Raw genomic sequence first — 24,688 nt, 5'->3', positions numbered from 1 at the left:
TCTACGAATGGGCCTTTATCTTTCTTGCTGCATGCTCAATGGACAAGTGGGCTGGTCTTGTCCTTCGATGCCATCAATAGCGTTCCAAAAGAACTCCTCCACTTGCTGTTGCTCCTCTTGTTTTATAATTTTCTTTTTGTGCTTAATGGCTTAGCCCACAAGATTAGTAGAGCCCACTTTTCACCAAGACATATCCACGTAACTCATATTTCTATAGCTCCATAACCTACATAGGAAGCCATTTCTATTTTAGTTGCATTTTTTTAGCTCACAAAAACCTTTTTTAAATGAGTTCATTATATAGCCCAAGACCACTTAATTAAAACACATTAATGTCTTTTTTTTTCTTCCAAACATCACGTAAGAATCATCAATTCATACAATGAGCACTACTAACACAATTAACTTCTATTAAACTCACACGATTCAATTCATTTCAACTAATTTACTTCATATATTTATTTATCTTACACATTCTAAATATGAATCAACTACTAGTAATATTCAATCAAAATTAACTCAAAACTTATTCAAAAGTGTAGGAAATATTTATATAAAATATGTATATTTTAGAGCACATCAGCGGCCCAAATTTGATAACGTGTAACATAATAAAATTTATAACATTCAACGCAATCACACATATCAACTAGTCACGCAACGTTCATACAAGTTTCAATAAGCACAAAGATAGATTCTGAAATACGAGTTGTCACAAAACTTAACAGAGAACTTAAGCAACTTGAAACAAAAAGAAACACACATAAACACACCTAAACACACACACAAACATAAAAATAGCAAAAAGAGCAGTCAGATCAACTATTTGGAATAAAATCTCAATCAAAAGTAGTTTTATGAACTACAACAGAGCAGATATATAAAAGTTTACACTTTAAATTCACAGATCTAATCAAAAAGTAGAAAAAATAAACAATCTATAACAACATAACAACTTGCAAATTTAATAATTCTATCATAATCAACAATCAAACAAACAAAAAAAGACTACCCCCAATTCAAATTCAACATCAACACCTAATCGGATTCTGTACAGGTAGACTAACAATAACAATACCCAGATCAATTTCACAAAATTGAAGAAAATAAATGATTTACTGGTGTTGGGGCCTAGCAGCACCTCCGCCTTCTACTTCTGAAAAAAAAAAACAGCAACCAAAGTCCCCTATTTTACCTGAAATTGAAGAAAATAAATGATTTACTGGTGTTGGTTCTTACCTTGTTGTTATAGAAAGCTTGTTTATGCCATATATCTCCGGAATCTCTACTTACCAAACCCTTGTTTTCCTAAACTTGAGCATGCAGTCGCGAATTCCAACCAAAACCTCATCAATAATCTAGTCATCGCCACCAGATCTATATGAAATCCAGCGGTAACCATCTCCGTTTTTGTTGGAACCCTATATCTTAACACCCTAATTGTCACTGCCGCTGTTCAACCTTGTAACGAAAACCAAAAAGAGAAACCTAGTGATAAATTATAAGATTAATCTTAACAAAGAATCAAAATTGGATGAAACTGTACCGAAAGTGAAATTTGAGAGGAGGTGACGGTGCTGAAAGTGCCACGTGCGAGAACAAACCTGCAAATCGGTGGGGATTTCTTCAAATCAGTGTTCATGAGCTGCGAATCGAATGAGATTTCTTCAAATCATCGGTGTTCAACACAAAAGGGAAAAAGCCTGAGATTTAGGAGAAAAGAGGAAAAAGCAAGAGAAAAGGAGAGAGAGGCGTGATTAGATGAAGAAAAGATAGATCTGACAATCGGTGTTTGAATTTTGAAATCCCGCCCACAAATTAGATATACCGCCCAAGAGTTCTGCATGTGTTGAAAAGGTACTTTCAACACATTTGTGCTTGAGATGTTTGTACAATGTGCTTCAAATGGTTGTATAGTGGCAAATGACCATTTCTGTCCTTCCTATATGCTTATTAAAGTAGTATAGATATATAATAATAATAATAATAATAATAATAATAACTACTTTAATTTTAGTATCCCATAATTCCTCATTTGACCACTTCCCCAAAATTTTATAACTTCCCTCTCATACTCAGATTTCCTTCTCCCCCTATCAATTTTCACCACTACAACAGTGAAGAATCGCGGCTGAATGACAAATGAACCACCCCTACATCAATAGACGACCAATCATTGCCGCCAGACACTTCATCTCTTCAATCCTCACTTTAGCCCTATGCAGAGGTATGTTTTTTTATCCTCTATCAACCGTGCTGTAATAACAGTTAGGGTTTCAATTAAAAGTATTTAATTTTGTTGTAAATTTTGGGCATGCTATGTGTTTGATGGGGTATATCAAGTCAGGGGGATTTCAATTGGTTTTGACAATCAAGTTGTCATGAGATTCAAATCGCAATTGTACAATGAATTTTAACTGTATTTGAATTTTAAATACATATATATTGCTATTGATTTTTAAATTGAGAAAAAGGTTTAAATCCATTGCCAAGTCTGTTACAGTCTGATGTGTTGAAAAACACAGTCATTTACCCGTGTATTTTGTATTATAGTTTTAATAGTTTAGAGTCATTTTTATAATATTTAGACATATATTTTATTATTTGTCATTATTACAGGTCCCGGGGCGAAAAGAAATAAAAAACGAGCTTAAACGATCAATGCACGAAGAATCGAGAAATATTAAATGAAGATGAAAGACGAAGGGCTAAATCGCAATTAAAGAAAAGTTCTTTAAAAAAATAGTTAATGAAACTTAAGGGGGCTAAAGTGCACATTATATGAAACTTCAAATTAATTCTAACATCACATGCAAACAAGAATTCATACGTGAATTCTGAATTAGGGCGACAAGATTAAAAAACAGAATATATAAAGGAGAATTGGACATCAGTTGCTTTGGGCCGCATCATGTGTTGCTACCATGGCCCAAACGTTTTTTTGAAACCCGCTAGATGAAGCCCACATGGAAAAAAATTGTGTTTTAGTCACATCAGATGACGGCTCCAGGAGATTTTTTTTGACAGCAGCGGCTGTTACGAGCAGAAAGCTACAAAGGGCGATTTAGGAGGGAAAAATCATACGGATCAAGAATCAAGCTTTATCGAAGAATCGGGTCAACTACAATCCGTTAGTTATTCAGTTTGTTTTTACTTTGTGTTTTTCAAACTTGATACTATGGATTTTTTATGGTTTGATATTTGTTTCTTGTTCTTGATTATGATTCTTGGCTAGATATTTTTCTACCCGGGTTTGTGATGAATGTTTGTTGATAATCGGTAATATCTCAGTTTTGGTAATATACTTGGTGGTTTAATATTAAAGTAAGAGACCTAATTATTTTTGGCTTGATGTGTTTGCATACTTTACTCTAATTTACTATCTTATAATTGTTCCTCATGCGTCTTTGTGAATGTCTTTCATGCATATGCATGTTAGGTTACCTACTTTGTGTTTGTAACTAGTTTATGGTTTACCGAGCTTGTAACCCATAGGAACTTTGTTTGATAATTTAGAGGAGTTTAGTGTTCTACCTATTCTTGAGACCGGGAGGAGATAAATAGTTAGGATTGTCTTTGGTGCTAGGTATTTAGGTGCAGTGAGACCGGGAGGAGATCTGTCTAAGTTCCCTAGTATTATTTGTTTTCCTAAGTCTTGTCAAGTGTTTTTAGGTTACCCCGTGCACTCTAGGGTGTATTGTGATTAGTGAGACCGAGAGGAGATCTAGTCTTTGGATACTTTAGTATTGTTGGAGAGACCGGGAGGTGATCCAACCCATACTAGTGAGCTTTATTTGACCTTTAGGACCTTAGGAGAAGTTGATGAGACCAGGAGGAGATTCATCTTATCTTTAGTCTAGAGTGTCGTATTATTAGAACCTGGTTCCATCATAGTTACCATTACCGGGAGAAAACTGAGAGTCACGAATAGGATTCCAAACCTGGGTAGTACTTTCTCATCCTTGATTTCACCTTAGTAGCCTTCAGCCTGCGTCTAGGTAGTCTAGTTCGTCTTAGTTAATTCCTTTAGATTAATTAGTTAAACCCCCAAAATCCAATCAAATCAAATAAACCATTTAAGTAATTAGTTGAGTCAGAGTCTAGTTAGCGTAGCTAGTGTCTCGTGGGTTTGATACTCGGACTTCATTAGGCTTTACTACGTACGATAGGTACACTTGCCTGTCAGTGGTCTAGCATTTAGAGAGTCTTAGTTTATAAATTTAAAACTAGGGTGTCTAGATTAGGTTAGTAGTTTTTTAAAGACCACATTCTGCACATCAAGTTTTTGGCGCCGTTGCCGGGGACACTTAGGCGATTGCGTTATTAGCTTTGATTGATCTTATTTGTTTAATTGGTCTTAATTTGTAATTTGGGTTGTAGGGTTTGAGTTCTAGAGTTTGTGTCTAGTAGTAGTGAGTCGAGTCTTTATTTTTGTAAATAATTTTTTTATTAGATAATTTGTTTTTGAGTAAACTGCCAAAATGGTCCTTGAGGTTTGGTTACTTTTGCCATTTTAGTCCAAAACTCAAACATTTTGAATCTGGGTCCCTATGGTTTCAATATTGTTTCTATTTTCATCAAAAATCAAAATCTGATCAGATTTTTCAGTTAACATCCAGCTTTTTTGTCTTTTTTTTTCTCCCTTTTAATGAAGAGCAAAATGGGCTTTTACCGTTTTTTATAACAAATTAAAAAATCTTACCATTTTGCCTTTTAATAAAAGGGAAGAAAAAGACAAAAAAAAAAAAAAAAACTGGATGTTAACTGAAAAATCTGATCAGATTTTGATTTTGGATGAAAATGGCAACAAAATTGAAACCACGGGGACCCAAATTCAAAAGGTTTGAGTTTTGGACTAAAGTGGCAAAAGTGACCAAACCTCAAGGTCCATTTTGGCAGTTTACTCTTTGTTTTTTTTTTCTTTCTTCTATCTACTTTGTGCTGTTTTTGCTACTTTCTTCATGGCAGGTTATCATAGCGAGTACCCTCCCTATGTTTGGGAGTTCGTGGAATCATGTCAAATATTCGCTCAGATAACGACAACAGCACAGGACCAAGGAGATCCGAGGTTTCCCGAAATGTTCACAATTCTTCAGCGAATGATCGAGACACTGAGTCAAATGATTAAGGAAAGCATGAATCAGCACGTACATCCAAGGTGTGAGGACTGTGGTGGACCGCATCGGTACGAAGATTGTCCGATTTACGTGAATCAGAAGAAAAATCAAAGTACAATACGCTTTACATGGGATGATTACTATGCTGATAATATTGACTTTGAGAGCTATGAAGGGGTGAAGGAAGAAGAAGTTGAGGAAGAACAGGTTAAAGAAGAGCTTCCCGGTGATCCAGAGTTGTCAGATGTAGAATTGGAGATGACAACGGACGATTCAGTCCCACCTTCGGTTCAACAGGACGTGACGCCTAATTGGTATTCCACGCCATGGTATTATGGTCCTGAACCCACTGATTACGACTTCTGGAATGATGGTGGTGGGGAAGACGTGAAAGAGCCACTTGACAAGATGGAGAATGAGAGAGAGATGCATATACCATCTTGGGAGGAGGAGTTTGGTGATGAGTTGGTTGGTTTACCAACACTTGTAGAAGAAGAATTTGACCATGTTGGTGATATTATGTATTTAGAGACTTTACTTGTGGAGAAGCCAACAATGGAGATCAAACAAGCACCAAACGATGAAGAAGAAGATGAAGTGGCTGAGGAATTTGATGGTTGGCCAGTGGAGAAGTTAGAAGATACATCACCACCACAATTACTAACACGGGAGAAGCAACGGAGAAGCTTGGACCAACATAGTCTGAGGGTGCAGAGATGGTACAAAAGGAAGCATAATGGAACATTGAAGTGCGGAGACAACCACCATCCTCACTATATGTCACATATCAGGTTTGGTCCAGGTAAATTTAAATTTTGGTGGCGCGACCCGTTTGCATGTCTTAAGATATTTTATAGTTTCATCATTAATTTCTTAATAAACAATGATGAACAATTAAAATTGAACGGGTTAGACCGAGGTTGGATAAAGGAGAAACCTCCTGATTAAGTTTAAGTGTGGGGAGGTTTTGTAGAGTTTGTATAGAGTTGTAGTTTTTCAGTCAGTTTTTGTTTAGAGTCGGTATTGCTTTGGTTTTTGCTTGTTTTTTGTTTATGCAGGTTTGAATCGTACCACCCGTACTCAATCTCCATTTGGGTGATTTTGGAGCTGCTTTTCGAATATCATGCATTTTCCAAGTATACCAATTAGAGTCAAAGCCGATCCCGAATGGAATGCTATACGATCGAGCTGGATTGGACGAGAGTTATGGATCATACGCGTTATAAAACCAGCTAAGCCCTTTCCAATTATGCGCTTAGTCTTTTTATTTCTTATTTATTTTTAGTCTTTTGAGTCGCTTTCCATCCTACATTGAGGGTAATGTAGAGTTTAAGTGTGGAGATGGGAAACTGTCGTTTAGGTCTTAGTTAGTGAGTCTTGAGTCATAAAAATTTAAAAAATAAAAAAAAAAAATTCAAAATTTAAATTTCAAAAAAAAAAAATACAAAAAATGTCTTTTGAATAAAGAAGTTTGCAAAATTATTACGGGAAATGATAGAAAAGACGGGTTTTTGTTCGGGTTCAAATAATGATAATATGAGATTAATTAAGTCGAGCTTGTGTCTAGTTTGGGATATGTGAATAGGTCCGGTTTGGTTTTAGGTCCCTTTGAGTTAATATTACCTTAATTGTCGGTCTACTAGTGAGTTTTCATCTAGGAAAATGGGAAATTGAAACCGCCAATAAGAGTATAAGGAACACCGTCATAAGTTAAAACCGTTAGAATTTTTAATCTTGAAAAAAGAAAAAAAAATAGAAAAAAAAATGAGCTAGAAACTGAATGAAAGTAGCGCAGGCCTATGTAATCTTGGTTGGGGATAGTGACTTTACAACCGGAATACCTCTAGGATGTGTGAACTCGAGCTTGCAAATAAAAAAGTACCGAAGCCTAAGTAATCCGAGTTGGGGATAGCGACTCTACAGCCGGAATGCCTCTGGGTTAGGGAAAACAACGTCTACGCTCATTAAAAGAAAAAAAAATGAAAAGAAAGAAAAAAAAAATAATGCGGAAAAAAAAAAGAAAAAAATATTTGATTTTAAATTCTCTTGGTTTTGATATAAGACGGTTGGGAATTGGTCCAGTGATCGTTCCTTTTGTTCTATAAGCTTGAGGCGGGATTAGGTGGAACGTAGCTTCTAGCGTGAGACCCTAGGTAGATTGACCGCACTTGAACTAAATTTGCATGATAAGGGGCTTAGAACTGAGTTTGGGTTTAAAGGGACAAGCATATTTGCAATCGCGGCTAACACAAGTTTTGATCTTAACAAGTATAAATAAGTTGTTGACCCGAGTATTTATCCATCTCTGATTCCGTATGCATAGATTCTTTTTCAGGGACGAAAAAGGTTTAAGTGTGGGGATATTTGATGTGTTGAAAAACACAGTCATTTACCCGTGTATTTTGTATTATACTTTTAATAGTTTAGAGTCATTTTTATAATATTTAGACATATATTTTTATTATTTGTCATTATTACAGGTCCCGGTGCGAAAAGAAATAAAAAACGAGCTTAAACGATCAATGCACGAAGAATCGAGAAATATTAAATGAAGATGAAAGACGAAGGGCTAAATCGCAATTAAAGAAAAGTTCTTTAAAAAAATAGTTAATGAAACTTAAGGGGGCTAAAGTGCACATTATATGAAACTTCAAATTAATTCTAACATCACATGCAAACAAGAATTCATACGTGAATTCTGAATTAGGGCGACAAGATTAAAAAACAGAATATATAAAGGAGAATTGGACATCAGTTGCTTTGGGCCGCATCATGTGTTTTTGAAACTCGCTAGATGAAGCCCACATGGAAAAAAATTGTGTTTTAGTCACATCAGATGACGGCTCCAGGAGATTTTTTTTGACAGCAGCGGCTGTTACGAGCAGAAAGCTACAAAGGGCGATTTAGGAGGGAAAAATCATACGGATCAAGAATCAAGCTTTATCGAAGAATCGGGTCAACTACAATCCGTTAGTTATTCAGTTTGTTTTTACTTTGTGTTTTTTAAACTTGATACTATGGATTTTTTATGGTTTGATATTTGTTTCTTGTTCTTGATTATGATTCTTGGCTAGATATTTTTCTACCCGGGTTTGTGATGAATGTTTGTTGATAATCGGTAATATCTCAGTTTTGGTAATATACTTGGTGGTTTAAATTAAAGTAAGAGACCTAATTATTTTTGGCTTGATGTGTTTACATACTTTACTCTAATTTACTATCTTATAATTGTTCCTCATGCGTCTTTGTGAATGTCTTTCATGTCACACCCCCAAAATCCACACGCGGAGTACCACCGCTTGGGAGCGTGACTGACCAGGATCAAGCCATCAATCATATCAAACATAGCATTTAATAATATTAAAAGTCATTAAAGTAGTTCATCATGACATGATCGATGTTTCAAAACCAAGCATTTTTAAGTAGCGGAAGCATTGTTATAAACCCAAGTTAAAATACTGAAATGTCATAAGTGTCAAATCAAGGTAGTACGATCCTTGTCCACAACGACCGGCTCCTCCTTGTGCAAGCTCCATGTACCTAACGATCTGCAAGGCATGTAACAGAATGATCAACAAACTAGTTGAGCGAGTTCACAGTAAGTAAGTGCGTAACAGTAAGTAACGGGTGGCACTACTGGGCCGATAGCAAGTTATATAGGTGGGGGCTTCCCATGTTATGTGACCACTAGACTATTCGTATCAACTACTCGTATCATCCATGTTCTTCTTCCGAGAACAGTAGCGCGTATGGGGTGTACGTAGGTCTTACGTACGTATCCTTCATAACCGAGGATAGGAAACGCGGGGGTGTACGTGGGTTTCACGTACGTATCCTTTGTACCGAGGATAGAAGTAAGTAATGCGTACACGTAGGTTTTACGTGCGTGCCTGACATCCGAGGCAGTAATTGGCATATGACCACGTAGGTGTTATCCTAACCTACGGAACCGTCCTGACATCCGAGGATCATGGTAGGTGATAGTCTAGGAAAAGCATATGTACGTTCTTAGTCAATTGTAACCTTTAACCCATTCCCACGACCCGGGAATCCCATGCCTTAGTAGGAGTGTGAACTCACCTGGGTTTGCTCGGCAGACAGTATAATGCTCAAGTATACAAGTAAGGAATCAACCACGTCCTATCATGGTTACTATGCAAGTTAGGTTCGTATGTAGCACGTTTGTAGCACGTGTGGTATCAAGTATGATCATGGCAAATCACATAAACGTATCAGCAGTTCATATCAAGTAACGAGTCCAAGTAGTCGGCCCAATTAACATAAGCAGTCCAATTAGCAACTATGTAAACAAGTCCAATAGCATAACAGTTATAAGGTTGGGCCCGTGACAGTGGAGGCCCAAACAGTGTGCGTGTAAATGATGGTCTCGAGTCGCAACGGAGATCTCGAGTCGCAACCGGAGATTACGAGTCGCAACAGCTGGTTGCGAGTCGCAATGGTGATCTCGGTTCATCATGGTCTGGTTACGAGTCGCAACGGGACTCGCAACCGTGGTCTCGGCTGGTGCTGTTAGTGGTCTCGAGTGGGGTTCCGACTCGCAACGAGTGATACCGAGTCGCAACCGTGTGTAACAGTTTTTCCTGATTTCATGCAATTTAGTTATACGCATTTATGCAAATCAATTCACATTATCAGTTTCCAAGTTTGACCATATCAATTAACAGTTTCTATCATGATCAGTATCCGATCAAACGAGCATAATTCACATGTTCTTAACAAGAACCCTAACCGAAACATATATGAACACGTCTTTACATAAGAGCAGAAATCATAGCAATTTATACAACCATATAGCCAAGATAAATCAATTAATCCGATTAAGTCACATACACACATGGCCGGTTACAAGCACAATCAATTCAGCCGATCCATCATACATCTATATATCCAATGATCACAAGTATCTAGCCGGTTAACAACATCATACCCGATATGCATTCAAGAATCGTTTAAACACTATCAAACTTGTAAATCAAACGTACATCAAGCAACCCTAGATTACTATCATGCAAATTCGAATTCTAGCAAGATCATGTAAGCACGAATTCATTAACTTGATACTAACCGAAACAAGGAGAGAAGGATTCTGAATCCAAAAGCTTGAATAGGTGTTCGGCGGTTCTTGGTTCCGATTCGAGAGAGAGAGAGCTTGTGTGTGTGTGGTTGCAAAGATTGTAAAAACTAAAACCCTATAATGTGCATGTGTATATATATGCGTACAAGGGATGTGGGCCGAAACCCCACATGGGTTTTCTCATGGTCTCGAGTCCACTAAATGGACCGAGTGGGTTTGTGTTCGGTTGGGCATTCGGTTCAAGTAGTAACATACACATTCTTATGAAATTATATAGCACATAACATTCGATCACACAACTTAATCACATAATTCACATTAGTTCAATGGTTACACGTAATGTACGAGACGGTAAAGTACGAGTTGTCACATTATCCCCAACTAATTGGAAATTTCGTCCCGAAATTTTGGTATGCACTCACTGAGGAAGCTAGGTAAGTTCAATGGTTCACTGGTTTTCCTGGGGTGTCACATCCTCCCCCCGTTGATCTGGAATTTCGTCCCGAAATTCCGAAGTAGCAGCTTCAGCCTCAGTAGTGGTTGCATTGGTTTCGAATAACTGGGGGTACTTTTCTGTCATTCTGTCTTCGCGTTCCCAGGTGTACTCTGGGCCACGTTTGGAGTTCCAACGAACTCGAACAAGAGGGATTCTCTTGCTTTTGAGGACCTTCACATCCCGGTCCGTGATTTCTACTGGTTCCTCGACGAACTGCAACCGCTCGTCGATAGTGAGTTCCTTAAAAGGAATGATGAGGTTTTCATCTGATAGGCACTTCTTTAAGTTTGATACGTGAAAGACATTGTGAACTGCTCCGAGTTCAGCTGGTAGGTTCAACTTGTAGGCTACCTTGCCAATCTTTTCTAAGATTTCGAATGGTCCGACGTACCGCGGATTCAGTTTGCCCCGTTTGCCAAAACGTACCACACCCTTCCAGGGTGAAACTTTCAATAAAACCCGGTCTCCGACCTCAAATTCCAAAGGCTTTCTACGCTTGTCCGCGTAGGCTTTCTGACGGTCGCGTGCTGCCGCCATGCGTTGCCGTATCTGTGCTATCTTTTCTGTGGCGTCCACTACAATCTCTGGACCCGTAATCTGACTATCCCCCACCTCTGCCCAATAGAGAGGTGACCGGCATTTACGTCCGTACAATGCCTCAAATGGAGCGGCTTGAATGCTGGTATGGTAGCTGTTATTATACGAGAACTCCACCAAAGGGAGATGTTTTTCCCAGCCGTTGCCGAAGTCTATAACGCATGCCCTAAGCATGTCTTCAAGTGTTTGGATCGTTCGCTCAGACTGCCCATCCGTCTGAGGGTGATAAGCTGTGCTCATGTCTAATCGTGAGCCGAAAGATTTATGCATCGCTTGCCATAGTTCTGACGTGAATCGTGCATCGCGATCCGAAATAATAGAGGTGGGCACTCCGTGCCTCGAAACAACTTCTTTAAGATAGACGTCTGCGAGAGTGGAGAACTTGTCCGTTTCCTTAATCGGCAGGAAGTGTGCAGACTTGGTGAGTCGATCAACTATGACCCATATTGTATCGTTCCCACGCTGAGATCTAGGTAAGCCTGTAACAAAGTCCATGGAAATTTCTTCCCATTTCCATTGAGGTATCTTAGGCTGCTGAAGTAGGCCAGCTGGTTTCTGATATTCAACCTCGACTCTCGCACAGGTCAAGCATTTTCCAACGTACGTAGCAATGTGGGCCTTCATACTAGGCCACCAATAAGTAGTGCTGATGTCGTGGTACATTTTATCCGACCCTGGATGTACCGAATAGCGAGACTTGTGTGCTTCGTCCATCACAAGTTCGCGTAGACCGCCATAAAGTGGGACCCAAATCCGCCCCGATACATAGTAGGCGCCGTCTGCCTTCTGTTCCATTTGTTGTCGTGAGCCGCGTAAGGCTTCAGCCTTGACGTTTTCGGGCTTCAATGCTTCTACCTGAGCATTTCGTATCTGTGCTGGAAGGCTAGACTGAATCGTAAGCTGTAGCGCTCGCACGCGCCGTGGTAAAGTGTCTTTTCGACTAAGGGCGTCAGCCACAACATTGGCTTTGCCCGGGTGGTACTTGATGGCGCATTCGTAGTCGTTAAGTAACTCGACCCATCGTCGTTGACGCATGTTCAAATCCTTCTGCTTAAGGATATGCTCGAGACTCCTGTGATCGGTGAAAATCGTGCACCTGGTACCGTACAGGTAGTGTCGCCATATCTTAAGCGCGAAAACAACAGCTCCCAGCTCTAAGTCGTGCGTCGTGTAGTTCCGTTCATGAACCTTTAGTTGACGAGAAGCGTAGGCTATCACTTTATCACGTTGCATCAACACACATCCAAGACCCTGGATGGATGCATCACAATATACTACGAAGTCTTCTGTGCCCTCTGGCAATGAAAGAATAGGTGCGCTGCAAAGCCTATCCTTTAGATACTGAAAAGCAGTTTCCTGCATGTTGCCCCAACGGTAGGTGACACCCTTCTGTGTCAGTAGCGTAAGTGGTTGCGCGATCTTTGAAAAGTCTTTAATAAACCGTCTGTAGTATCCTGCCAAACCCAAGAATTGGCGTATTTCTGTCGGTGTACGCGGCGCAGGCCAGTTTCTGATCGAATCTACCTTGGATGGATCGACGTGAATCCCATCTTTGTTTACCACGTGGCCTAAGAAGTGGACTTCACGAAGCCAGAAGTCGCATTTAGAAAGCTTGGCGTACAACTGTTCCTTCCGAAGGAGTTCCAATATAAGGCGTAGGTGTCGCTCGTGTTCCTCCTGACTCTTGGAGTAGATCAGAATGTCGTCGATGAAAACAATGACGAACTTGTCGAGATAGGGTTTGCACACCCTGTTCATGAGATCCATGAATACTGCAGGTGCGTTCGTAAGTCCGAACGGCATAACCAAGAACTCGTAGTGACCATAGCGAGTTCTGAATGCTGTCTTAGAGACGTCCTCCTCGCGGACTCTCAGTTGATGGTAACCTGACCGTAGGTCGATCTTGGAATAGTAACACGACCCTTGCAACTGGTCGAATAAGTCGTCTATGCGTGGAAGAGGATAACGGTTCTTCACCGTCACCTTGTTCAGTTCCCTGTAGTCTATGCACATCCTGAACGTACCGTCTTTCTTCTTCACGAAAAGCACTGGAGCTCCCCAAGGCGAAGAGCTTGGACGAATGAAACCCTTTTCCAAGAGTTCTTGCAGCTGCTTTGACAATTCTTCCAATTCTGATGGAGCTAGACGATATGGTGCGCGAGCTATGGGTGCTGCTCCTGGAGTGAGCTCGATCTGAAATTCGACCTGACGATGAGGCGGTAAGCCAGGTAAATCTTCAGGAAACACCTGAGGGAAGTCACGTACAATTGGAATATCCTCCAATTTCTTTTCCTTTGCTGACGCGTCTGAAACAAGAGCCAAAATGGCTATGTGACCTTTACGTAAGCACTTCTGAGCCTTCAAGAAAGAGATGATGCCAACCACTGCACCACTCTTGTCGCCTTGAACTTCAAGAGGTTCCTGACCAGAACGTGGAATGCGAATAATCTTCTCGCTGCATAGGATTTCTGCCTGGTGTTGGGATAACCAATCCATCCCAACCACGACGTCGAAACTTCCCAAAACTATGGGAATGAGATCAATAGAAAAGGCTTGACCAGCTAGAATAAGGTTACAACCCTGAACTACGTGCGTGGCTTCTAGACTTTTACCGTTAGCTAATTCTACTACATGCTTGGTGGGTAAAAGTGTTGGTGCACGTTTTAGCAGTTGACACATTTTCACAGACATATAGCTTGTATCCGCACCCGAATCAAACAAAACAGTAACGCAAATATTGTCGAGGAGAAACTTACCCATAACAACGTTGGGATCGTTCACCGCGTCGCCACGACCTAGTACGAATGCACGGCCCCTTGCCTCGTTGCCGTTGTTGTTTCCCCCATTGTTGTTGTTGCCGTTGCCCTGATTGTTGTTGTTGTTGTTGTTCTGGTTCCTGTTGAGCTGTGGGCAGTGTCTCTTGATGTGGCCTTCAGCACCACAATTGTAGCATCCTTTGTTGCCCTGTTGTTGGTTAGGCTGAGCGTGAGGCTGCTGCTGATTTTGGTTCGCAGGACGAAGGCTTCTACAGTCTTTGGCCTCGTGACCCATCTTGAGGCATCTTTGACAACGACCCTTGTTACACTGACCGTTGTGGTGCTTGTTGCAGTTGTTGCACTTTGGAAGATTTCCGCGATATCCACCCTGCCTGTGGCTACCTGACGACTGCTGGTTAGGGCTTTGATAGTTGTCAGTCTTTCGCTGCTGATTCTGGGACTGAACCGAAACTGATGCTTTGCTTGAATCCCCCTCCCATTTCCTCTTGTTGTCACTGAGGGTAACGGGAGTAGCTGAAGGAGTGTCTGTGGTAGTAGCGCTGACACGCTTAGGCAGTTTATTCTGTTCCACTGCCTGATCGGTGATGCGATGAGCGAGGCGTTGTATTTCCTGGATGTTTTCGAGGTTAGCCGACGTCACGTGGCTCTGAATTTCTGGCGCCAATCCCTTGAGATACAACTCAATGCGCTTGTATGGAGGGTCCACCATAGTTGGACACAGAACGGCCAGCTCGTTCGACCGTTTAGTATACGCTTCGATCTCTGACCCAACCATCTTCAGATTATATAGCTCGTCTTCCAGCTTGTGAATGTCTTCACGCGTGCAATACTCACGCTTGATGAGTTCCTTAAAATCGTTCCATGGGGTGGCGTTAGCAGCTGCCAACCCAAGAATCTGCACCTGCGCGTTCCACCAGGTTAGCGCGATTCCTTCCAAGGTGCCAGTAGCAAACTTGACCTTGCGAGCCTCAGGGCACTCGCACATCTCGAATACTGATTCTAGCTTCTCGAACCAGTGGAGGAGTCCAACCGCTCCTTCTGTGCCGCTGAAAGAGTTTGGACGACAGTCCATGAAGTTCTTGAAAGTGCAGACAGGCTGCTGCGCGTGTTGACCTATTGTGTACGAATAGGACGAAGTTAAATACAAGAGTGAATGTAGGATCTAGGGATCCTAGTGTGTGCCTATACTGCAGGATATACTACCTGCTTGAGCTGCTGCAACTGCCGCAGCAACTTGGGCTTGAACAAGAGCCTCTAACTGGGCTTGTGTCATGTTAATTCTTCCAGCCATTGATCTTCATGTCAAAGGCGAAATTGGTGAGAAAAGTTCGCGAATAGTGCGATGACAGAAAAGCGTAAACACGTAAGGGTTCTTAAGCAATAGCAAATAGTGAGCATTGTAGTCTAAGCATACCACGAGCAAAGTTCTAAGCAGTTCTAGCAGACAGGCAATAAATATAAACCTTATTACCTAGGATGTCGAGTCTTGCACGTGGAGCGAAGCGTCGTTGTGGATCGTTGAGAGCACTGTTCTGGTTATAGTCCGGTTTTAATAAAAACGTTTTCCCATATTAAAACCAAGTTCTCTATAACCAATGGCTCTGATACCAATCTGTCACACCCCCAAAATCCACACGCGGAGTACCACCGCTTGGGAGCGTGACTGACCAGGATCAAGCCATCAATCATATCAAACATAGCATTTAATAATATTAAAAGTCATTAAAGTAGTTCATCATGACATGATCGATGTTTCAAAACCAAGCATTTTTAAGTAGCGGAAGCATTGTTATAAACCCAAGTTAAAATACTGAAATGTCATAAGTGTCAAATCAAGGTAGTACGATCCTTGTCCACAACGACCGGCTCCTCCTTGTGCAAGCTCCATGTACCTAACGATCTGCAAGGCATGTAACAGAATGATCAACAAACTAGTTGAGCGAGTTCACAGTAAGTAAGTGCGTAACAGTAAGTAACGGGTGGCACTACTGGGCCGATAGCAAGTTATATAGGTGGGGGCTTCCCATGTTATGTGACCACTAGACTATTCGTATCAACTACTCGTATCATCCCTGTTCTTCTTCCGAGAACAGTAGCGCGTATGGGGTGTACGTAGGTCTTACGTACGTATCCTTCATAACCGAGGATAGGAAACGCGGGGGTGTACGTGGGTTTCACGTACGTATCCTTTGTACCGAGGATAGAAGTAAGTAATGCGTACACGTAGGTTTTACGTGCGTGCCTGACATCCGAGGCAGTAATTGGCATATGACCACGTAGGTGTTATCCTAACCTACGAAACCGTTCTGACATCCGAGGATCATGGTAGGTGATAGTCTAGGAAAAGCATATGTACGTTCTTAGTCAATTGTAACCTTTAACCCATTCCCACAACCCGGGAATCCCATGCCTTAGTAGGAGTGTGAACTCACCTGGGTTTGCTCGGCAGACAGTATAATGCTCAAGTATACAAGTAAGGAATCAACCACGTCCTATCATGGTTACTATGCAAGTTAGGTTCGTATGTAGCACGTTTGTAGCACGTGTGGTATCAAGTATGATCATGGCAAATCACATAAACGTATCAGCAGTTCATATCAAGTAACGAGTCCAAGTAGTCGGCCCAATTAACATAAGCAGTCCAATTAGCAACTATGTAAACAAGTCCAATAGCATAACAGTTATAAGGTTGGGCCCGTGACAGTGGAGGCCCAAACAGTGTGCGTGTAAATGATGGTCTCGAGTCGCAACGGAGATATCGAGTCGCAACCGGAGATTACGAGTCGCAACAGCTGGTTGCGAGTCGCAATGGTGATCTCGGTTCATCATGGTCTGGTTACGAGTCGCAACGGGACTCGCAACCGTGGTCTCGGCTGGTGCTGTTAGTGGTCTCGAGTGGGGTTCCGACTCGCAACGAGTGATACCGAGTCGCAACCGTGTGTAACAGTTTTTCCTGATTTCATGCAATTTAGTTATACGCATTTATGCAAATCAATTCACATTATCAGTTTCCAAGTTTGACCATATCAATTAACAGTTTCTATCATGATCAGTATCCGATCAAACGAGCATAATTCACATGTTCTTAACAAGAACCCTAACCGAAACATATATGAACACGTCTTTACATAAGAGCAGAAATCATAGCAATTTATACAACCATATAGCCAAGATAAATCAATTAATCCGATTAAGTCACATACACACATGGCCGGTTACAAGCACAATCAATTCAGCCGATCCATCATACATCTATATATCCAATGATCACAAGTATCTAGCCGGTTAACAACATCATACCCGATATGCATTCAAGAATCGTTTAAACACTATCAAACTTGTAAATCAAACGTACATCAAGCAACCCTAGATTACTATCATGCAAATTCGAATTCTAGCAAGATCATGTAAGCACGAATTCATTAACTTGATACTAACCGAAACAAGGAGAGAAGGATTCTGAATCCAAAAGCTTGAATAGGTGTTCGGCGGTTCTTGGTTCCGATTCGAGAGAGAGAGAGAGCTTGTGTGTGTGTGGTTGCAAAGATTGTAAAAACTAAAACCCTATAATGTGCATGTGTATATATATGCGTACAAGGGATGTGGGCCGAAACCCCACATGGGTTTTCTCATGGTCTCGAGTCCACTAAATGGACCGAGTGGGTTTGTGTTCGGTTGGGCATTCGGTTCAAGTAGTAACATACACATTCTTATGAAATTATATAGCACATAACATTCGATCACACAACTTAATCACATAATTCACATTAGTTCAATGGTTACACGTAATGTACGAGACGGTAAAGTACGAGTTGTCACATTTCATGCATAGATACATGTTAGGTTACCTACTTTGTGTTTCTAACTAGTTTATGGTTTACCGAGCTCGTATCCCATAGGAACTTTGTTTGATAATTTAGAGGAGTTTAGTATTCTACCTATTCTTGAGACCGGGAGGAGATAGATAGTTAGGATTGTCTTTGGTGCTAGGTATTTAGGTGCAGTGAGACCGGGAAGAGATCTGTCTAAGTTCCCTAGTATTATTTGTTTTCCTAAGTCTTGTCAAGTGTTTTTAGGTTACCCCGTGCACTCTAGGGTGTATTGTGATTAGTGAGACCGAGAGGAGATCTAGTCTTTGGATACTTTAGTATTGTTGGAGAGACCGGGAGGTGATCCAACCCATACTAGTGAGCTTTATTTGACCTTTAGGACTTTAGGAGAAGTTGATGAGACCGGGAGGAGATTCATCTTATCTTTAGTCTTAGAGTGTCGTATTATTAGAACCTGGTTCCATCATAGTTACCATTACCGGGAGAAAACTGAGAGTCACGAATAGGATTCCAAACCTGGGTAGTACTTTCTCATCCTTGATTTCACCTTAGTAGCCTTCAGCCTGCGTCTGGGTAGTCTAGTTCGTCTTAGTTAATTCCTTTAGATTAATTAGTTAAACCCCCAAAATCCAATCAAATCAAAAAAACCATATAAGTAATTAGTTGAGTCAGAGTCTAGTTAGCGTCGCTAGTGTCTCGTGGGTTCAATACTCGGACTTCATTAGGCTTTACTACGTACGATAGGTACACTTGCCTGTCAGTGGTCTAGCATTTAGAGAGTCTTAGTTTATAAATTTAAAACTAGGGTGTCTAGATTAGGTTAGTAGTTTTTTATAGGCCACATTCTGCACATCACAGTCTCAATTCATTTTTATGAATATTAAAAGATTATACAATATATGATCAAATTGAACACATAAAGAAAGAAGCAGATGAGTGTACATGTGATTATGTTGGCTAAGATGCTAGAGGTTCAATACTTACTGGTACCGAAAAACGGGGAAAGTGGGTACCGGTACCGAATATACCCGGTATGGTTTTGTATCGATACCCGGTACCAAGTGCTCATCCCTAACCATAAACTCGAACCTTTAAGCTTATGCCAGGTTGACCAATGTTTATATTTATGTGCAACTGAGGTTTATGCCCAAGTGAGTTGTTAAGATTGTATGCAAGATTTGTTTGAACTTGGGCGCATATAATATCTTAGCTTGCTCATATTTTTCCTTATGTTTTACGTTTGTAAACAAGACAGTGTGACCCAAATGTTTGCTTTTTGTTAACTATCTATTACAAAACACTGCCAACGACTTCTGGTGATTGATTGTTTTTGTATAATTTCTATTTCTATGTGTGGCCTACTTTACACTATACATAGGAAAACTCTATGAGGCATATTTTCTCATTTTTGTTAAAATATTGTGCTAGCCTGCACTATTAGTTGTGGACTTGTTGGCTTATAACTTTTTCTTAACTAGTCGTTCAGGAAATCAAATTGGAGCCAAAAGAACCTCATTTAGACATTATTTGCTAACAAAAACTTCCTAAAGCTTAGGAGAAGATATGCTGATGCCGCTTTATTTCTGCAATATGTGAAAAGTTGTCGAGTGTGTAATGTTTCAACATATTTTTATATTGAAATATCTTGAGTTATGAAGAACCGATCCGAGATTTTCTTATCATCTGCGCATAGTTCAGTTTAGGTCTCTGAATGGCCTAAAAGGAAAATGATATATGTCTTGAACTATGAGATGGGCTTTCTTACGCATATATTAATCTTCTAATACCTATATGAAAATGGTATTGTAACTGTTGACCAACATTGGTGGGTCAAAATTACACGGGTCAAATGATGTGGTGGAGACACTTATGATGTGGTGGAGACACTTGCTGAGAAACTAACCTGGGTGACCTGGGAAAAATAATTGTTATTCTCAACAACCCAAACCCCACCCCTTCAACTACTTTGTTGCAGAACACGTGCTAGATATGCTAGTTCACTACAATCAGGTTTGTGTACTTTTGCCTTCTAAATATGTATTCATATGGTATTGATGAAATTTGAAATATCTTTTTTTTATTTGGGTTCAAGTTTATAATATTCTTTATTATGAAGTGTTAGACATCACTTTTTCGAAATTACAATATCTGAATTTTTTGAAAGTTTGCTTTTCACCATGTAAACTAGGAAGAGGTATGTGTGGAATCTTTAATGATTCTTTTGTATTGGTTGGATTCTAAATTTTATTAATTTGCAGCCTGTAATACACAATCTTAGGTTGCCTAAACCGAGCAGTGTTGGAGATGTTCGTAATGAAATAGTCTCAAAGGTACTTTGGATTTTAACTGTAATGAACTTGCATTTAAGCTGTATCCAAGACCAAATTATTGAGTTAGCATTCCTGATTCATGCAATGCATTTTTAAACAGGTACATTATCACATCCAAATGCTGAACTTAAACTTCTTGAAGTATTCTATTATAAGATCTACAAGGTAACTTAATGTTTTTTTTTAAATTATTTTCTAATTCAGTTTCTAGTAGAATGGTCAACTTTAGGATATTTATATAATCAATATTGGACATTATGAGCTGAGGAAGCCAGTTAGCCTCTACAGAGGAGATTGAGAATATAAACCAGTATCTACATTTTTCTTGTTAAGAATATAAGTTAAGCAACACTGATGCTTAGTATTGTTATTGTTTTTGTCAAAAATTACCGAAGCAATTAAATGATCAAATTAGTTAAGTGAGGTAGTGTGCTAAGAAAGTGTACCGGAAATATGTTTGTTAATCTTGTTTATAAAAACAGTTTCAGGATATAGCTCAGGATATCGAGCTATATCTATGATCAAACACTGAGCAAAAAGTAAAAAGGGTGAAACGAGATATACGAGGAAAGCCCTTGATCAATCTAGATCGCCAGCACAAAACCTCGGGAGCTGACAACCGCAGCTGCCTTGTTCTTCTTATTATTTCAAACGTCAGGATACAGTGCAGGATATTGATCAGATCGCTAAGTGTTACAGTGCTTGTTGTGAAAGTGAAAGTTGCGAGAGAGTTAAAGTGTTTGAGAGCAGTGAGTGTTGTTGTGTCCTACTCGATCTGATTTATCCAACTATTTATAACTAAGAAATACAAACAAAAATTCCTATAAATGGGGGATCCTTCCGAATATTCCATAGTTAACGTTATGGACCGAGTAAAGCGGCTTCAACGTCTTCCTTTGAACTACTTAGACCGAGTCTTCCGGGGAAAGGGTCCTCATGAACGTTACGAGCTTGGACTCATATTCCTGCACACAATCCGTTAGTGATCCTCAGGATACCATTCAGGATGTTACTAATATCCTGAATAAGCATCCCGGGTATGAACATATATCATACAACTAAGATATAACTTAAGATATTGACCAGAATATGGGCTCAGGATTTCACCCATAACAATTGTCCCCAAAAATGTTACCGTTAAGTATCCTGATACTAACGGTTACATTTTTTCACGAATACCAAGGTAATTGTTTTGGTCAAAAATTACCGAAGCAATTTAGTGATCAAATTAGTTAAGTGAGGTAGTGTGCTAGAAAAGTGTGTTGAAAATATGCTTGTTAACTTGTTTAGGAAAAACAGTTTTCAGGATACGGCTCAGGATATTGAGCTGTATCTACGATCAAACTATGAGCAAAAAGTAAAGGAAATGACACGAGGTGTACGAGGAAAGCCCTTGATCAATCTAGATCGCCGGCATAAAACCTCGGGAGCTGACAATCGCAGCTGCCTAGTTCTTCTTATTGCTTTCAACTTCAGGATACAGTGCAGGATATGATACAGATCAACTAAGTGTTACAATGAGATTTGAGTACAAGTGTTTGTGTGTAATGATTGCTAGAGACTAGAAAGCAAAGTGTGCGAAATAATGTATCTGACTTAATCTGATCCGATCAGTCTATTTATAGTAAAAAGAAAGCAACCAACTATGCTATTATTCCGGGATCCGGCGAATATTCCATATGTGAACGTTGTAATCCACATCTTCCGGCTTCAACGTCTTTCTCCCAACTGTTTTGCCCGAGTCTCAAGGAGAAGAAGTCCACTTGAACGTTGGAGACTTATACCCTTTAATCTGCACGTGGTTAAATCAGTTATTACCAGGATATCGTTTCAGGATGTTACCAATATCCTGATCCGGTATCCTGATCTCAAATAAACAATCAAAAGCAGAATATTAGACAGGATATATGTTCAGAAAATGGCCTATAACAATTGTCCCCAAAATATATCTGTTGGTGTACCAATCCAACGGATATATTTTAAAACTTATCTCCAAGATCGAGCTTATTAAACTGAAACGACATTTGATGTGACTCGGTGCAACTTCCAACGCGTTTTGTACTCAATTATCCAATTAGCCCCTATATCTTCTCTATTCCTTGTTGATAAACCACCATCTTCTCCAGAATTTCCAGGTACTTCTCTCCTTTCTCCTTAACTTTTTCCCGTTCAACTTTCTAGATGGCTACTAGAACTCGCTCCCATTCCGGCGAGTCCACCTCATCATTCGTTGATCAAAATCTGCTCAAACATCCCGAGAAAGAAGTGTGCTCCTTCGATAATGCTGACATTGCTGCATTGAGAACCTCCGGCGCTTTCCCTGACACGGCGGTTATTCGCCCATTCGACTGGAGCATTCGTTCCGACGTCTCTTCCGAAGAATGGGTTTGTTTCTTGTCATACCCATTTTCTCTTGGCCTTTGATACCCATTTCCGGAGTTTATCATGGAGTTTTTGCGGGTCACCGGCCTTTGTTTTGCTCAGACAATGCCCATGGTCTGGAGAGTACTCATCATGCTCTATCAGATCAAAACCCTTCATATCCCTGATCTTTGTATTGAAGACCTTCCGGTTGCTTACCGTCTCCGATCCCATGGCAATAGCCGTTTCCTACTCTTCTCCACTTCCAGTAACCCCCTCATCCTCAAAGCTTCAAAAAACGAGGATTGGTGGCAGCGAAAGTTTTTCTTTGTTAGACGGGATTCCATTCCCGAGGGCAAAAGCCTTCCGGTGAAATGGTTGACCTCCGGTAGGGTTTAGGGTTTCTAGATATCCCTAAACATATCCTGACAATACATCTTGAACTAACATCCTGATTGTGATTTATGCAGCGAACTTCAAAGAGTTGGCCCCTCCTACCGAAGAGTCCCAAGAACGAATCAACAAGATCTACCAACTGCCCGATTGTGACAGATCCTTTACACAGCATCTTCCAAGCTCAAGCCAATACTCGTCATCAGACATGTCTGGTAAGAATTATATATAATTTTTGTATAGTTATAAAATATAAAATTAGAAAAGTGACTTAGATTGCTTCTCTGTTTAGCAGCACCAGCCAAAATTCCAGAGGTTTTTGATCTTGACGAACTAGACAGTTACCCCATCCCTGTTCAGGTGAAAAAAGAGTCTAGCAAATCTGCTTCCACTTCTAAGCCAGCACCCAGCTCTAAGCCGACGGTTATCCCAAAGCCCTCTCCTGCTACCAAGCCACATGCTTCAAGCTTCCGCAAGAGAAAAGAGACTGACTCTCCAGCCTCATCCGAGACCTTCCCCTTTGAAAACCATGGGTTTGTTGAATCCAGCGGTTATATGACCGGCTTTCTTAACCAGGCAAAGATTCTCACCTGATATTCTGCATACATATGTTAACCATTATCCTGAATACCCCATATATTTTGATACCTGTTTCTTTGATTGCAGGGTTTGGAACGTCTCGTGCATTTGTATGAAGAAGCCTGCGGGCTCAACAAGATGCTAGAGATCAAGCTCAAGAAGGCTGAAACCACCATCGCTGACCAAGGGATAATCGCCGCTGCCAAGTCTCAGCATTATGAAGATAAATTCAAAGCAATGACCCAGGAGCACCAAGCCGCTATTCACAAGGCCAACGAGGATGCCCAAGCCAAGCTGGATGCTGCCCATCTCCAATACCAGCAGGATATGAGTTCCTACCGGGATGACCTTAAAGGATCCGTTGTTGTTTCCCTACTTCAAGCCAGGCTAAGGATGGCCTATGAAGCCAAGGCCTTGGGCTTTGAATGCCCTTCCTGGAACGTCAAGGCCTGGGAAGCGAAACTAACGGATCTCAAAGGAACCCCTGTGGAACATCCTGCGAAGCATGCTGGTGAGGATCCTCCCAAGACGACAAAGGCGGCGGCCGATGCTGGTGGCGATGCTGAGAAGAATCCCGAAGATGATGCTTGTTTTGGTCAAAAATCCCACAAGGATAATGCAACCAAACTCTATGTAAACGGGGAATGATGCTTGGTTTGATGAATAAAGTAAAGGATCACTTTAATGTAAAATATGCAAGTGACACAAGGATTTATACGAGGAAAAAGCCCTTGATCAATGAATGATCTCCGGCATAAAAAACCTCGGGTGATGGCAACTACCGATCACCAAGCTTCAATATAACAAACAATGTTTTTACAACTTCGGATGGTAACGAGCTAGGTACAAGGATCACTATAGTATCGTGTGTCAAAGCGTGTGAGAAATGTGTTGTGTCTTCCGAATGTGGAAGAGTGCTACTTATACAAGTATGTGTGGTCGTATTTTAGGTAAATAACCTAACTATTAGCTCGTTACCCCTTCAAGAATAGAAGATAATTTAGCCTAAATTATCGCCCTTAAATTGTGCTGAATTTCCATATTGTCCACAACGTCCATCTTTGATTATGCATATGCCAAAGTAGCGTGACAGGTTCCTTGTTTACGTTGTTA

The 24,688-nt window shown here is 40.4% G+C and overlaps 1 protein-coding gene across 1 annotated transcript; it reads left to right on the top strand.

Annotated features, from left to right (window-relative positions):
• Nucleotides 1-4,915: 4,915 nt before the first annotated feature.
• Nucleotides 4,916-6,364, top strand: LOC118486415. Its single transcript, XM_035982850.1, has 2 exons — nucleotides 4,916-6,178; nucleotides 6,214-6,364. Exon 1 carries the CDS (start codon nucleotides 4,962-4,964, stop codon nucleotides 6,063-6,065), a length of 1,104 nt encoding a protein of 367 aa, XP_035838743.1. The 5' UTR covers nucleotides 4,916-4,961; the 3' UTR covers nucleotides 6,066-6,178; nucleotides 6,214-6,364.
• Nucleotides 6,365-24,688: the final 18,324 nt, after the last annotated feature.

Source organism: Helianthus annuus, chromosome 14 (assembly GCF_002127325.2).
Source record: "Helianthus annuus cultivar XRQ/B chromosome 14, HanXRQr2.0-SUNRISE, whole genome shotgun sequence".
Lineage (NCBI taxonomy): Eukaryota > Viridiplantae > Streptophyta > Magnoliopsida > Asterales > Asteraceae > Helianthus > Helianthus annuus.
This window is presented reverse-complemented; position numbering and strand designations above follow the sequence as displayed.